At 41.6% G+C, this 15962-nt stretch overlaps 1 protein-coding gene across 1 annotated transcript in view; it reads right to left on the reverse strand.

Annotated features, from left to right (window-relative positions):
- AGBL3 (AGBL carboxypeptidase 3) overlaps nucleotides 1–15962 on the reverse strand; it is a 57501-nt gene that overhangs the window by 32842 nt on the left and 8697 nt on the right. Inside the window, exons 4-11 of the mRNA XM_054016217.1 lie at nucleotides 12565–12672; nucleotides 9606–9744; nucleotides 8109–8891; nucleotides 5780–5942; nucleotides 4837–4963; nucleotides 3354–3454; nucleotides 3072–3193; nucleotides 1275–1341 (exon numbers count right to left, since the gene is read on the reverse strand). Of these exons, the coding sequence (XP_053872192.1) occupies nucleotides 1275–1341; nucleotides 3072–3193; nucleotides 3354–3454; nucleotides 4837–4963; nucleotides 5780–5942; nucleotides 8109–8891; nucleotides 9606–9744; nucleotides 12565–12672 (1610 nt within the window). The remainder of the gene's footprint in view (nucleotides 1–1274; nucleotides 1342–3071; nucleotides 3194–3353; nucleotides 3455–4836; nucleotides 4964–5779; nucleotides 5943–8108; nucleotides 8892–9605; nucleotides 9745–12564; nucleotides 12673–15962) is intronic.

A 15962-nucleotide genomic window follows, 5' to 3' on the forward strand; every position in this document is an offset into this window, starting at 1 on the left:
GTTCTGCATTATAGATTTGGACTGCACCTGGAAATACTGTACAGTTCACTGACATGCGATAGAATAGGGGTGGACAAACTTTTTGGCCCAAGGGCCACATCTGGGTGGGGAAATTGTATGCAGGGCCATGAATGTAGGGCTGGGGAAGGGGGTTGGGGTGTGGGAAGGAGTGCAGGGGGTGGGAGGGGGTGTGCAGGAAAGGGCTCAGGGCAAGGAGTTGGGGTGCAGGAGGAGTGCGGGGTGTGGGGTGCAGGAAGGGGCTCAGGGCAGGGTTTGGGGTGCAGGAGGGGTGCAGAAGGGGGCTCAGGGCAGGAGGTTGGGGTGCAGGAGGGGGTGTGGAGTGCGGGAGGGGGCTCAGGGCAGGGGGTTGGGCTGCAGGAGCAGTGTGGCAGGGGGCTCAGGGCAGGAGGTTAGGGGGCTCAGGGCAGGGGGTTGGGGCGTGGGGTGCAGGAGGGGTTTGGGGTGGGGGCTCCGGCCAGGCACCGCTTACCTCGAGCAGCTTCGGGGTGGCAGCAGCATGCAGCAGGGCTAAGGCAGGCTCCCTGCTACCCTGGCCCCGCGCCGCTCCCAGAAGTGGCCAGCATGTCCGGCAGTGGCTCCTGGGGGTGGGGCAGGCAGCTCCAACGTGCGCTGCCCTCGCCTGTGGGTACCACCCCCGTAGCTCCCATTGGCCGTGGTTCCGTGTTCCCGCCCAATGGGAGGTGTGGGGGGTGGTGCCTGCAGGCGAGGGTAGCACACGGAGCCCTCTGCCCCCACCTCCCCCAGGGGCTGCAGGGAGGTGATGCTGGCCGCTTCTGGGAGCGGTGTGGGGCCAGGGCAGGCAGGATCCGGCCTGTGGGCCGTAGTTTGCGCTCCTCTGCGATAGACCAACACAGTCTATTAACTGTACTTAACACTATTCAGGAGCAGAATCCAGAGGCATATTCAATGTATTAACTAGCACTATGACTAGTTTGTTACATACACCTGTACCCCGATATAATGTGGCCCGATATAACATGAATTCAAATATAACGTGGTAAAACAGCGCTCGGGGGGGGGGGGGGGGGGGGCTGTGCACTCCGGCGGATCAAAGCAAGTTCGATATAACGCGATTTCACCTATAACGCAGTAAGATTTTTTGGCTCCTGAGGACAGCATTATATCAGGGTAGAGGTGTACTTTCACGTCCTGTTTAGCCTAAGCACATAAAACTGTTCTTTCAACTCGAGCAATTTCTTTCTTGCTATACCCAGTAAAGAGATCTAAGCAGCTGAGAGAAGTTTATAGTGTACCTGAGTATCTGGTTTTAGCCAGTGTGCAGCTGTATCGTTGGAGTCTGAGCTGTCAGAAACGTGGGTACTGTGAAAGATTGAACATTGTTTTATTTCCTTAGTTTTGGACTGAAAAAAGTATTTTGTTGAGTTCATCCATATAATAAGACAGTGCCCTGCCCTGCCCCCAACAGCCCCCATAGTAACTCTATTGGGAATGCTGTATAGATTGTGGTTTTCACATTTCTCTCATCTAAAGCACACAATCCCACTGTATAGGCTGCAGGACCTGGAGTTAAGCAATATAACAGTGGGGACTTTGATCATGGGGACTACAGGGTTGTCTGACAAACCGTGGTTCCTCAGTACAATCTGATGTGTGCAGATGACATTTCTGGTTTCTAGATAGCCATAATTCTACTTTGCATTTTCACTCTATTTTATGTCATTTCATCTAATAACATCTCATCTGTTTTCCATAACTGAGCCTTCTATTAGTTCTCTACCAAGATGCAATGTATTGCAGGCACTAAGATAGACCTGTCTGTATTAAACAAAACAAAAGAAAACAAAACTTCATCTCTTCATTTGCTTATTATTCACCAAGAGGAGTGAAGACTTCAGCTTTGGGACGTGTACTTCTTAGTAATTTATAATACAGACCTTATTTTGAAGAGGCAGTTTTGAAAATAATGCACTGACAAGGGCCAAGAGATATTTCATTTCCTGTATTAATTAGAAGCATCAAGATTTTCAAAAAATTACAAAATATTACTCCTTGTGAAATGAGTTTGGAGATCTCCAAACTATTCACAATAGGCCAATGTCCACATCTCATTAATCACCTGCACAACTGTCATTAATTAACTTGTCAGTTTCAGCAGTGAGATCAAGTACTGATTGGGCCCTGGAGATTGAATTCCTCCCGATATCTAGGGGTGGATCATTCAGGGGAGAAGCACATTGCTGGATCATTGTGGGGAATCAGGTATTGCTATTGCTTACTGAGTGTAGCTATTCTATAGCTAAATAGAGTACAGGACTTCAGACTGGCTCCTTTCTACAGCAATACAGTAGAACCTCAGAGTTATGAACACCTCAGGCATGGAGGCTGTTCGTAAGTCTGAAATGTTCGTAACTGTGAACAAAACATTATGGTTGTTCTTTCAAAAGTTTACAACTGAACATTGACTTAATACGGCTTTGAAACTTTACTATGAAGAAGAAAAATGTTGTTTTCTCTTTATTATTTCAGTAGTTTACATTTAACACAGTACTGTACTATATTTACCTTCCCCCCCCGTCTCTGCTGCTGCCTGATTGCGTATTTCCAGTTCCAAATGAGGTGTGTGATTGACTGGTCAGTTCGTAACTCTGGTGTTTGTAACTCTGAGATTCTACTGTACATTCATGTACACTGAAGCAAGTGATACACTTTATCCTACAGCTAGACTTCTCTGCAAACATGTACAGTCGAAAAATAGTGTATTGATTTACATAACACAGCTGATCAAGTGCTGCATCAATTTACAGTCCGTGCAATTCCATCTCTCCGTAAGAGCCTTTAGAACCCCACACTGAGCTAAATGAGAGCCTTGCTTTCTTTTGTAGGACAGGGCCAAGCTTGAGTAGATAAAGGGGTTCTATCCACAGCCAACTGACCATTAAAGACTCAACCTGAGATTCATATATAATTATCTTCCAGTAATTTCAAAATTAAGTTCTTGGTAATTAATCTAATGCCTAGTGTAGTCCTCTTTACCAAAGTGCACAACAAGGTAGAATATATCTCAGTATCTCTCAATAGTTTTGATTTACCTGGAATCTTTGTCTAACATGGCATCTGTGACAGAGACATCTGAGTCACAATTAAGATTCTCTGAGTTTGTCTTAGCTTGCTGTTTCACCATTTCCTCTAATTCTTTCAGACACAGATAATACTAGGGAAGATCATACACTTAGTTAATAATGAAGTCCACTGCCTTATTGAAAGGCACTTATCAAAACCAATATAGTGTTTGTTATTATTGCCTTACAGAGTGCCACATTTTATCACATAAATACTTTTATTCCAATAGCTCTAAGAAGGACTTTTCTTACCTTACTCTGGTCTGGATCACAGTAATCCAAGAGGGCATCACAGAAATGGTATCCTATTGACTCTAAGTCTTCAGTGTTGAAGTGAGTGCCCCCTCTATTACCTGAAACATCAACAGAGATACTCACAAATGAAGACATAACTGCTCACTCCCTGCAGTGATATTTTCAGCATGGTGGTTGAAAGTAAGTTAAAATTTCTTTGGTTCAAGACTAGTTGCTGCTCCACAAACTTATAATATAGCTCCCAGAAAAACACTCCACCCTTCCAAAGCCCATGTGAAGGCTGTTGGTTTTCCAAGACATCTTGGAACAGTTTTCTACTATCTCAATACAAAGCTCAAATGACATGATTATGACATTGTCTTGTTCTTCCTGTGCTCCAGCTGACTGAAGCCAGAGTATGAGCAAAACTTCTTGGAATGGATCTGTTGGTCCCCATGCCTTTGATCAAATAAGGAAGTTAGTGCTTCTTAGTGTCCCTCCACCTCTCACCAGAGGTCAGAGGTTCATTTCCCTTCTTTCAGGAGTGGCTCACAGTAATTCTCCACACTGGCAGTCAATAAAACCAAAATGACCTTAAATAAAGCACAGTTTATTTAGCATACCAAATAGAAAATAGAGAGAAAAGTCATGTAACTACCAATTAAATTGAATATACGTGTCCATCCTAGAGACTGCATAAAATATTAGGCTGGCCAGCCAAAAGTTTTGGGATAATAATCACTGAATAGTTCCTATAGCAAAGCTCTGACATTCTGGACTTGACAAAGCCATGTGTCTGGTCAGCACTCTTGGTCTGTGTGTGATCTCCTCCTTTCTCTGGGCAAGCAAACACCCTCTTTTATAGCCAGGATGGCCTTTTCTACACTAAGAAAAATTTGACCTGTACTTCCCCACTGGTGCAACAGTGGTGGACGCTCTTGTCCAGACACCATAAGAATGCTGCAGACATGTGCACACTAAAGCTTCCCTATCGCTATTACTGATGGAGCTCCACCTACAGAAAATTCTAAATCCATGTTTTGTCAGCATAGACAGGGTCCCCATTCTGAGTGTCTCAGAGAGAAGGAATTATATATGACATTACTTTTAACAAAACCAGCTTGGGACTAATAACGTTTCTCCTTGCCTCTCACCACGTATCCTTAATAAGCAATCTCTCCACTCATTTGTACAATTGTTTCTGGCATATCTATTTCTAACAATTCCATTTAATTTGGTAGGCAGACCCACTAATTCATTATGTATTGGTTTCCAGTACATGTCTGTAATAACTGTGGCCTGAAAGTTAATTTATGCATACCCTGTGTTAAAATGCTCACTCTAACTTCATAGAATTTGTCATTTATCTCTGTTAAATAGGATTCTTTGAGGATGGTAGCTAAAACCATCACAGATCACTACTGCATCTGTAAAAACAAACAATCAAAACCAGATTTTGTTTGATGACCCCTACAATCTCCCTTGAATAAAAAGGTCTTACCTAGTTTAGATCCACAAAAAGTGGCTTCCAAAGTATAGCTGTTGTGGATGCCCATCTTCCACATCACTACTCGACCTGTCCCTTCTTTGCTTTTCTGTACTTTGAAATTGCAATCTGGGAATGAAAACTTAAAAGAAGGATGTAGGGTCAGTTCCCTGTCTTTTAAGGAGCACCCTTTCCCACTAAAATAGAGATGAAGTTAGCAGTTTCTTCTTAACCTCACTAATGTGTAAAACTTTCAAGCCCAAGTAGGAAAATAGTTAAAGGTTCAATCCATCCTTCTTTCACATGTAGTACATAAGTATTGCATCACACATGGTACATGGCAGTCTTTCAATATTTAGGTACAACAGAGCGGTGGGTGGAATGAGAATCCGTCTTTGATTATACCAGTTTGTTTTACTTTAACAAGGATTTGTAATCATTACACATGTAACACCTTTTAATACTGCTGTTCATACTACCCCCTTTAGTTGAACTAGCACCAGACTACTGGACCAGCCCCCCAAAGCCTCCAGTTCTGTTTTTAATACTAAGATGGTGTGAGATGCATGTTTAGTAAAAGTCTGAATAGCTTTTCTGTCATGGGTGAACAAATCAATAATTTGGTATCCTGGATCACATGCAGCTTTGGATCACCTCCTCATTGTTTTCTGAAGAAAACAGAATTAGACTCAAATGCTACAGTAATAAATGTAGTGTGATAGTTTGTGTGTTGTGCTATTATTGAATTGCTGAATCCCTATTGGTTTAGATAATGGCTCTGTTGTGTGTTTTAGCCAATCAGAAGTCATTTTTATCAATAAAAGCACCATCTTGTAATGCTTAGTACCTTTATAAATAACTTTGTTTCCAACTGACTGACATTTTAGCAAATCAGATTGGCTTACACAGGTTTCATTTAGTATAGTAAAGGAATATTTCAAGTTAGCAACTTGCTTACCTTATCTGGGCAGTTCTTGCTCATCATGAGAGGAAAGATGCGTTGGTGCAAGCATGGCACCTCTGCTTGCTCCACACCATCACAGCCATACATGAAGACATTCTCTTTTCTACTATGACCATGAAGATCACAATACAGGAGAATGTCACGCTCTTCCATCAGTCTGTAACAAGAGAGGAAACAATATTTTGCTATAAATGCTTTTTTTTTCTGCATCAGCCAGGTTGCAGCAATCTTCATAGGAATAATTAAATACATAAACATATGCCTAGCTTTAAGTATATGAGTAATCCCATTGATTTCAACAGGATTACTCATGTGCTTAGAATTAAGCATGCATTAGGTGCTTTGATAGATCAATGCCAAATAGCTCAGCACCTTGCAAGACCAAACCCAAAAAGTGTGCCATGGCTTAGTAACAACAGGGTCCAAGGCTGTGCATCAGAACTTTGTGTTCATTTTATTAAAACAGTTATAATGGATCAATCATTCTTCATGAGTCCAAAAAGCTGGGAGTCATTTTTGTTTAAAATGTGGGTAACTGAACTCTATTCTTTTTAGATCTCATTTCCTTGATCTTCCTTTCTTCAACAACTATTATCTGGGTCTTCCCTTCCATCTCCATATTTCCCTTCCCAAATACATTCACCCTGGCAAATTTCCCCTTCAGTCCTATCAACCCTCAGTAGGAATGATCTTCAGCCACTTCAGATGTACATTAAAACAATTTGAAGTATTGCACCAGAATGCTACTTTTATGTTCCTTCTTGTATGTCACATCATACACAAGGCACAATCTTGAGACTTATAACACACTACAAATATATAGCACAGAAGTGTGTAGCAGATAGCTCTTTTCCCATTCAGGGCAAAAGTAGTATCAGTTTCCAGTATCAGTTTTTTGCAGTATTGCAAGTTTTGGAATATGCTGCATTTTGTCTATAACTTTTTAAAAGAAACTTTGCAAAACTGCACAAGTTTTGAAAAAAAAAAAAAAAAGGGATTTAACACATCCCCTAAAAGCCAGTTCCAGTAGGATTTCATGCAGGTGATGTGATATCACCAGAATCATTCATGCTGGGCCATCACTCTGCACAGGAGTTGGCAATTCATGATGGATCAAGAAAGAAAGGGGAAAAAAAGGATTATATTTTTTTAGCTGATAATGTGCTAAATGTGAGTCTGGATATTTAGGGCATTTCAGCACATTTTTCTAAATGTATTTATTTTTATATTTTGGTATACCAGTTGCTTTTAAATTGTAAAACTGGGATGCAGGGTGAAGAGAGGGTTTTTCTGCTACACAACTTTGCAAAAGACTAGCTTGTATCATAAAAACTTTTGTCCTCTCTCAAATCTACACAAGTTGTCTCCTATGGGAGAACAGTCAATTTCATTCTCTAGCAGGCTCCAAAATCCTTCCCCAGAGTCATCAGAAACTCTTGAAAGGGTCAGGATTAGTCAGGCCAAAATGGAAATAAGTAGAAGTCAGTGATTGAATTTGAACTTCTTTGAACATTTTTCTAATGGAAAGGTGGTAAGTTAGACAGAAGGATTCTTGTTTGAAGAATGGAGAGGCACAAAGGGAAAGTGCTTATGATTAAACATGTACCTGAGAATCAAAACATACTGTAAATGACATTGTAGGTTAAATATTAGCTTTACGAGCACTGACAGAGTCCTTTCAAAGCTAAAACCATCAGAAGAACCCAGTTACATAAGCCAAACCTGAATGGTGACTCTGGGTATGAATATATATGTATAACCAGATGACTAGATGTCTGCACTGCAAATGGATGTGAAGCATTAGAAACCAAACATAATTATGCTGAAATATACAGTAAACCTGATAGGACTAGTAGTCAAATACAAGGTTGGGATCCACTCTGGACTTAGCTCACTTTAGGGCACTGTCCTGCACCAATGGAGTTGGCAGATATTTTCCTACTGAATACAATGGGAGCAGAATTAGGGCCTTCATCTATAAATCTTGATGGGGGGCAGTGAGAAGGGCTATGAAAAAAAATCACTTTCTGTTCTGGGGCTGATGGTTCCCTGAAAAATTCTCCTTTGCTACCCAAGATATCTTTCCCATTCCCTGTATTAAAGCTATATTACAGGGTGCTGTGCAACAGAAGAGCATTGTAAACTACAATAAAAACTCACGCTTCTTAGAATTTAAACAAATAATATAAACTGAATGGGTTAAATATGAGATGAGAGGCAATAAAAATGAGGCAAATATAGTACAAACAGTGGTTATACTAAATAACAGACACTACAAATACAAAGGGTTTTTTTGTTCTGAAGAGAGGAGAGATGATGTTACCTTCTGATCATGTTCCGGGTGTACCAAACAGAAGGAAAAGATTCCTTCAGGTCTGATGTGTAATTACGATTTAAGTCCTGACCTGCTAAGGAGCAGCGATAATTTCCCACAATCACACCATCTGGGTTCAACATTGGTACCACTTTGAAGACAAATGTGTCACGGAGCAACCGAGCATCGCCTGAGCTGCCCAGAATGTAATCCAGAAAGCCCTTCATTATCCAGGAGCTGTTTGTTTCGCCTGGGTGCACCCTCGCAGTCAAAATCACAGCTGCCTTACGCTTTGCCTCCTTGCCATTTTCTGAGGGGCTGGTGATGGTTAAAACATACACTATGTTTCTTGCTAGTGAATGGCACAAGATGCGGATCTTGCAAAACTTTGACCTCACTGGATCTCTCGAGATGGCTGCCAGGTAGTCCTGCAGGTTGGAATAGGTGTAAGGATAGCAATGGGCAAAGTAGCAGGTGTCTCGATCATGTGGGAACTGGAATGTCCAAGTGAGTGAGAAATACTGATGCCCATCTTGGCCAAGGTTGTTTTTGTAATACTTGATTTCATCTCCTGTCCTTTGCCAGCCAACTCGGTGGATCTTCGCATCCACTTCTGAGTACAACAGTGGACGCATACCATGGTTGTACAGGCTGGTGGGCTTGGTGAAATTGACAATGGTGAAACGATAAGGCATTCCTGCCTGAGTGTTGGTTACTCGGAAGTAGTACCATTGGGTGTGTCTGTTTGTGTAGAGGTCAGTGCGCAGTGTCAGCTGGTACTCGAATTCACTACTGGTGTACAGAAAGAAGACAAGCATTTTTAACGCTGGTTACCACAGAAATTCATTACAGACTTAGATCATGCTGGGGACTATGGGATGGAGATGGAATTCTTCCAACACCATGATAAAGCACTGTACAATTAGCCATGTGCAAGTGTGGGGAGATTTCCACTTTCACATAAACAATCAAAGCATATGTTGCTGCTCAGGTCAGGATGTCAGACTAGATGGAATGCGTCAGTAATATAACCACCACATTCCTTTAGTGCTTACTTAAAATAATTAAAATGTGTGACCAAACCAAGGCTCATTAACAAAAAAAATCTTGTACAAAAAAATTCACTCAACTAAATAAAAAAATACTGTCAGCTCTAAAAAAAAGTGTGAATATATGCATATGAATTTGTGCATGTAGGGTGAAATTTATAGCTGTGCCGAGGGCTTACATCACCATTTTGAGGCTTCACTGCAACACCAGTGGTACACAGTCCTTGTGCAAACCCTTTGTACAGAAGTGAATTTCACCTGTAGATAATATTTAATGCCATGGAACGGTTATGAGATTGTTTCATTTGAAGTCCACATGAAAATATTCTTAGGGCTTATTCTGTTAGTGTAACTCAGGGTGTAGGCCCCAGCGTCACCCAGCGTACTTACAAAGGCATATTTGACTGCAGCTGGTGTCTACGCTACCTCATCAAAGAGGAAAAGATCATAAACCTACACTTTGACCACCTTTTGCAGATTCCCACTCTCAAAACGTGCTTCAAAGATCAAAGTGTTGTCCCAATCTTGAACGATGACCTGCTTTGAAGGGAAGCTACCTCCTACTCGAGAATACACAAAACAGGATTCCTCGTTAGCTAGTGAAAGGAGCAGAACATACATATTATTCAGTTGTTAATGATTCCCAGCAATGCCTAAAACCTTTTACAGAAATTACACACTTGATTTTCAGGGCATATCTGGGGTAAATTCTCAAAGGAGTCGTGCAATGTTTTAGCCACTCCTTCCCAATGCCTTTCAATCCACTACATGGCTAAAACATCACCATTATGCTTTGAAAACTTCTATGGTTACTATTTGTTGCTATTATTGTAAAGCTCCCTTTTTATTTATAAACAGTCTCTGTATTAAATGTATCTTGTTTACAAGTGACAAGCTAATGCATTAACCCACCAGTTCCCAAACTGTGGTCACCGATGGGAGAACTTACTGTTCACATACTTTTAATTTGCCTCCTTTATTGCAGCTGCTAAATCAGATTAAAAGAAACTAAAATGTTTCCATTATTACTTTCTATGTATGCAATTGCTGTAGTTGCCACAGGGATGTTATACAATCATGACCTTAGAAAGAAGATGGTCTGTGCTATCATGACTTGAAGGAGTGAGGTCCATGAGACAATTTCTCTATTAAGATCTGATCCATGCTATAACAACATATTAGCAATGGATTAGGTTACCTAGGGAGATGGTGGAATTTCCATCCTTAGAGGTTTTTAAGGCCTGGCTTGACAAAGCCCTGGCTGGGATGATTTAGTTGGTGTTGGTCCTGCTTTGAGCAGGGCGTTGGACTAGATGACCTCCTGAGGTCCCTTCCAACCCTAATCTTCTATGAATCTAACATTTTAAAGCCCTGCATCAACCCATCTCACTACTTATTCTTCAGTTCCCCTCCTAAAACCTATTGTGCACTGTTTCTGGCAAAAGAATAGTTCCCATATGCAACCAAGAGATGACTGGGTGTATTTAAATCCTAAAATCCTGATTCAGCAAAGCACTTAAGCATATGCTTAATACCCATTGACCTTAATGTAAAGCACATGCTGAAGGGTTCAGAACTTGAGCCTAAATTAAGTGATTCCTATACAATATAAAGCATCTTGAGATTTCCCTTAATGGAAAGTGCTATCCACACTTAGAGTTTTATAACACCTGCCTCCTACTTCTATTATTGTTACAGGGAGCTATGCACAAAAATCCATTAATCATTATAAAGACCTTACATTTAAATAGGGCCTGTCATCCCAATGCATATTACAGACATAGACTGATATACAAAATATATAAAGAATATTGCTTCATTCACTGCTCAAACACTGCTCTGTCCAGACTCAAATGCCGACAGAACACTAGGTGAGTGAGGCAGGAAATGATAAATACAATTTCCAAACTGCAGGTGGAATTTTAATTAAGCAGAATGTAATTATCCAAGTGGGTATTTGGCCAGGACAGCAGGATTAAAACCCCATGTCTTGTGAAAGGTGCCATGGGTCTTTAACACCTTAATCCCCAAGAACCATACACCCTTTGTAACATGGTTTGTATGTAGCAATAAAGAATTCAGGGGTTAATGACTACAACTGGTTGAGATCTTGGTTTCACATAACATCCAAAAGAAGGTGATTTCAGCAACAGAGCTCCCCTAACACTATTGTGGTTCAGAAGAGAATCAGAAAACAGAGTAACACCAAATGAATCAAAAGTACCACTGCCAGCAGCAATTAGCTATCCCTTTAGAGATCTGTAGTTAAATAGTCTCCCAACCTGACTTTGTTTAACTTAAGAGAGTTGACAAGGTCATAGTATAAGTGATAAGTTGCAAACAGGATACTGAAAGTCTCCTGCCAACATGTACTTCCAGTTTTATCCCTGCAATTATGGAAGAAAATCATTTTTGAACTTTCATACTCTCTTTGCTCAAATATTATGAAAACATCACTAGAGAGAGATTAATTAACAAACTAGTTTCAGGCTATTTCCCACTGATGTTCAGAAACTGCTTGAACTGCACTTTTAAGGTTGTTAATAACAAAGGTTAAGATTTTGTCTCGGTTATTTTTAGTGAAAGTCACAGACAGGTCATGGGCAATAAACAAAAATTCACAGGAACCCTGACCTGTCTGTGACTTTTACAAATAACGTGGCAGGAGAGAAAGGGCTGCGGGGGAAGGAATGTCACCTGGATCTAAATGGGGGGAACTGACAGCCCCAGCCCCACTGCCACGAAGGGGCATAGCTCTGGCCCCAGACCCTGCCAAAGCTGTGGGACGGGGGCACACAGCAGTGGCTCTGCTCCCAGCCGAAGCCGCAAGGGGTGGGCACACAGCACCAGCTCTGGCTACAGCAGTAGGGGACGGAGGCGGGGTGCACAGCCCCAGCTTCGGCTGAAGGAGAGGGGGGCTGGGAGGGCAGGCACACAGCCCCGGCTGAAGCCACGAGAGGAAGCAGGGGCATGCAGCCCCGGTTGAAGCCGTGGGTTGGAAAAGCACAGCCACAGATCCTGCTGCAGCTCCGAGGAGAACACACAGTCCCTGCTCCGGCCAAAGCCATGGGTCCAGGATGCACAGCCCTGGCTCCGCCTCCACCGCTGACAGCTGAAGCCAAAGTCATGGAAGTCCAGTAAAGGTACAGAATCTGTGAGTTCCCTGACCTCTGTGACTAAATCGTATCCTTATTATTAACATAAGCAGAATCTATGGATGGGGAGAGAGCTCTAATTCATTTCTATATCTTCAGATATAGGAGCTTATCCAAAACTCATTAAAATCATGGGAGAGACTCCTATTGACTTAAATTGGCAATGAATCAGGCCCCCCCAAAATAAAAGAAACCCAGTCAATCAAAATGGGTGCCAAAATTACATGCACCTGGTAATAACATTTCACAGTGTGCTCCCACCTTCATCTGCTGAATAAACCACTGTGCCCTCTCCGGGGTATTGGTACAGTGGCTCGAGCTCCAGGCCCGTTGGGTGGTACAGTGCCTCAGGCTCACGGGGAATCCAGTCTGAAAAAGAAGAGACAGAGAGAACTAAACTACAAAGGGTGTCCACCACAAATGAAGGCTCTGAAAGCTGCTCCTTGAATCTTCTCCCTGCTGCCAGGCAGCAACTTCAAAATGGTTTGTGGTAGGAATAAGTGTATCATGCCTTTTGGAAGATCAGAGTTTTTCTTAGGTTTACACAAGGGTTTTATCAGCTCATTCTTTACCTTGATAATTTGCCTTTAAAAACATCATCTGAGTGGATGTCATGTTATGGGTTGCAATTCAGACCAGTAAGAAGTTGTGTCACTGCCTGACCTGTAACCGGGGGTGCCTTAAATGCTCTGCTGCTGTGGCTCAGAGCCCAGACACCAACAGATAAGCATACAGTTCCGTGTGTGTGTGTGCTGGGGAACTGTGGTTCAGCACTCTGACCCAAGCAGCCTGCTTACAACACAACACCCCCACCCTTGTCCCCACCAGCCTTGGTTACTATTTATAGGGTGATACCAATACACTCCCAGTCCTGAATTTCCCCCAAACCATCTGCCCTGTAATGTCCAGTCTTCTCTTGGAACTCAGAGAAGTAATAAGTTTCTTTGCACCTTTAAAGAAACAAAAGCACCGGTTATTACTTTAAGTGGAGTTAATAATTACTTCAATTCAAACCCAGCACTAAATTGGTTTAGATTAAAAGTAAAACAAATGTATTAACAAAAAGGGAGGTTTTAAGTGAGTTCAAGTTCAAGAGTTGAAGACAAAATGGTTACAAGCAAATAAAAGTAAAATATGCTTTCTAGTGGCTAAGGGCTTTCTACACACTTGAAATGCTACAGCAGAACAGCTGCAGTGCTGCAGCTACAACGCTGTAGCACTTCAGTATAGACACTACCTGTGCCGATGGGAGTGGTTCTCCCATTGGCGTAGGTAATCCACCTCCCTGAGAGGTGTAAACTAGGTTGATGGAAGAATTCTTCCATTGACCTAGTGCTGTCTACACCGTGGATTAGGTCGTCTTAACTACTTCACTCAGGGGTGTGGATTTTTCAGAAATATAGCTGGGTCAAGCCAACTTTTTAGCGCTGACCAGAACCAAGACTTCACTCAACAAGCTATAGCCTTGGTTCAAGGTAAATTTCTTACCAATCTCTTTCTTTCCAGCCAGGGCTGGTTTTCTCTCAGTTAGAACCTTCCACAGAAGTACAAACGCTGGTTTCACTTGTCTTCCTAAGTGAAAGATCTTTGGCTAAGCAGGGTTTCTCACATATATTCAGTTCCCACAGACTTCAACTCACTTGGCTGAAGAACTCATCTGTCTCATCTTGCAATAATTCTGGCCCCTTCTGTCTATTCAGTGATGGATGCCAAGATGGCTTTTTTTCTCTCCTTATATCTTTCCAAACTCACTGTTTTGTCCCCAGATTCAGGATGACCTCATGCTGTTCTTCCTTCCTGTGGGCTTCCCATCCCCCTGCTGATTGGTATGTAAATGGGGCTTCCATTGTTTTTGGTCACATCTTGATTAATTTCATTAGACACAGGTAGATACAGTAAAACCTGTCAAGAGCGACCACTCATGGTAGTTAGCAAAAGTGATCACTTGTAAGAGGTGGTCTCTCTTCAAACGTTTGCACACTAGAGAACGGTGGTGTTCTGTGGCCTCTGCAGGTAATTGCTCGTGACATGTGGTCTTTTTTCAGAAGTGCTCTCTAAAGCAGGTTTTACTGTAGCTGCCTTCCCTCCTGTCTAGGAGAAAATCTGTTTCTCCTTTTGTTGGGTCACAGACTTTAAAGCATAATATCAGTGAGTATTCATAATTCCTCACATAGTGTTAACACATACATTTTACAATTATATGAATGACCAATGTGTTATTGGTTATCATAACAGACCTTACTCGATACACTTTTATAATACAGCAATATCACATACAATCAGTTGATTCAATTGCTTATCACTTGATGTTCAAACCCCCACAAGAGGCTCTCTTGCCTACTCTCTAGGTTGATGGCTTTGTTTACCTTTTATGTAAATGTACCTTCATTGTCTGTGCCAGATGACCAGGCAGCTCGGACAAACAAATACACATTCGTTTGCCCAAGGCAGACTGTGCTTATGCATTGCTTTCCAAACTCATTTTAAGAACATAATTCTAGCATATATTCATAACTCTTTGTACATACATAACACAAGAATATGAATTATCAGTGAGTTATTTGTTTTCCAATGATATCTTACATAACCCCTGTTAGATACAGAGTCTGACAAGAATGTGTTAGGTGTAGTGAGTGTGTCAAGTCTGACAAGAGTTTCTGACACAAAGAGTGAACCACAAATGGGCATCTGTGTCACAGTGGGTTACTTTAAAAAAGATGAGTGCATAGGGAAAGAGGAGAAAAAAATATAGGTAGTGAAGGTCTACTGTCCACAGTGGCTGTTGACCAAAACCAACATATAAGTAACTATCTTAACTCAAAGGACAAGAGGTGTTACAGAAAGAAAAATGGAAATCCACATGGTCCAGAGATGAATACAGCTTGTTAAAAGTATGGAGAAATTTATACACGATGACTGTTTGCTGGGATTATTTAACTTGTAAAGAAAAGTCAGCAAGACTGGACTATTCAAATTATGAAGGACACATTGAAAGTGTAGCTGTCCTTCCTTTTTATCCTACCCTAGGATAAAAGAACAGGGTAGTCAATTGATTAAATTAAAGGGCAATAAATTTGGACCACACTTTTAGTACCTACAATAATTCTCATTCACAATTTGAAATAAAAACAAGTATGGGGGAGGGGTGTATTATTCTCTGGTAAATCTTATTTTCTACATTCCTATACTACTCCTGGTAATTTAGACGTCACTGTTGTTAACACTCTGGATCTTTGCTTATGACATGACTAGAGTTCTCAGCCCATAAAACAGTTTGTAAGGCAGTGGCTAGAGGCTTCAGTTACAGCTATCTGCACAGTCACATGAAAGGTGTCAAAATAAGGCCCACAGAATCAGACGTACAACTTCCATTATTGATAATGGGAGACTGCACAACTCATTCTCTTTGTTAAAACTGTCCACTCGATATAAGAAAGTGCTGTATCAAACTAAGGATCATGCCTTCTCCATCATACCATGGGCCAGGCATATAGATACAGAGGTGCTCATCTATACATTTTAAATAAAAAAAAGTGTTTATATATTTGAAATATTAGGTCCTCACCTCTTCTTCGGTCAAGGACAAAGGCAAGAACTGGAGTTGTATGAAAAGGGATGTCACATATCTATAATATGGGCTGCAGATTTTTCCTCCCCTA

This window comes from Malaclemys terrapin, chromosome 1 (assembly GCF_027887155.1).
Source record: "Malaclemys terrapin pileata isolate rMalTer1 chromosome 1, rMalTer1.hap1, whole genome shotgun sequence".
NCBI classification, from domain to species: domain Eukaryota; kingdom Metazoa; phylum Chordata; order Testudines; family Emydidae; genus Malaclemys; species Malaclemys terrapin.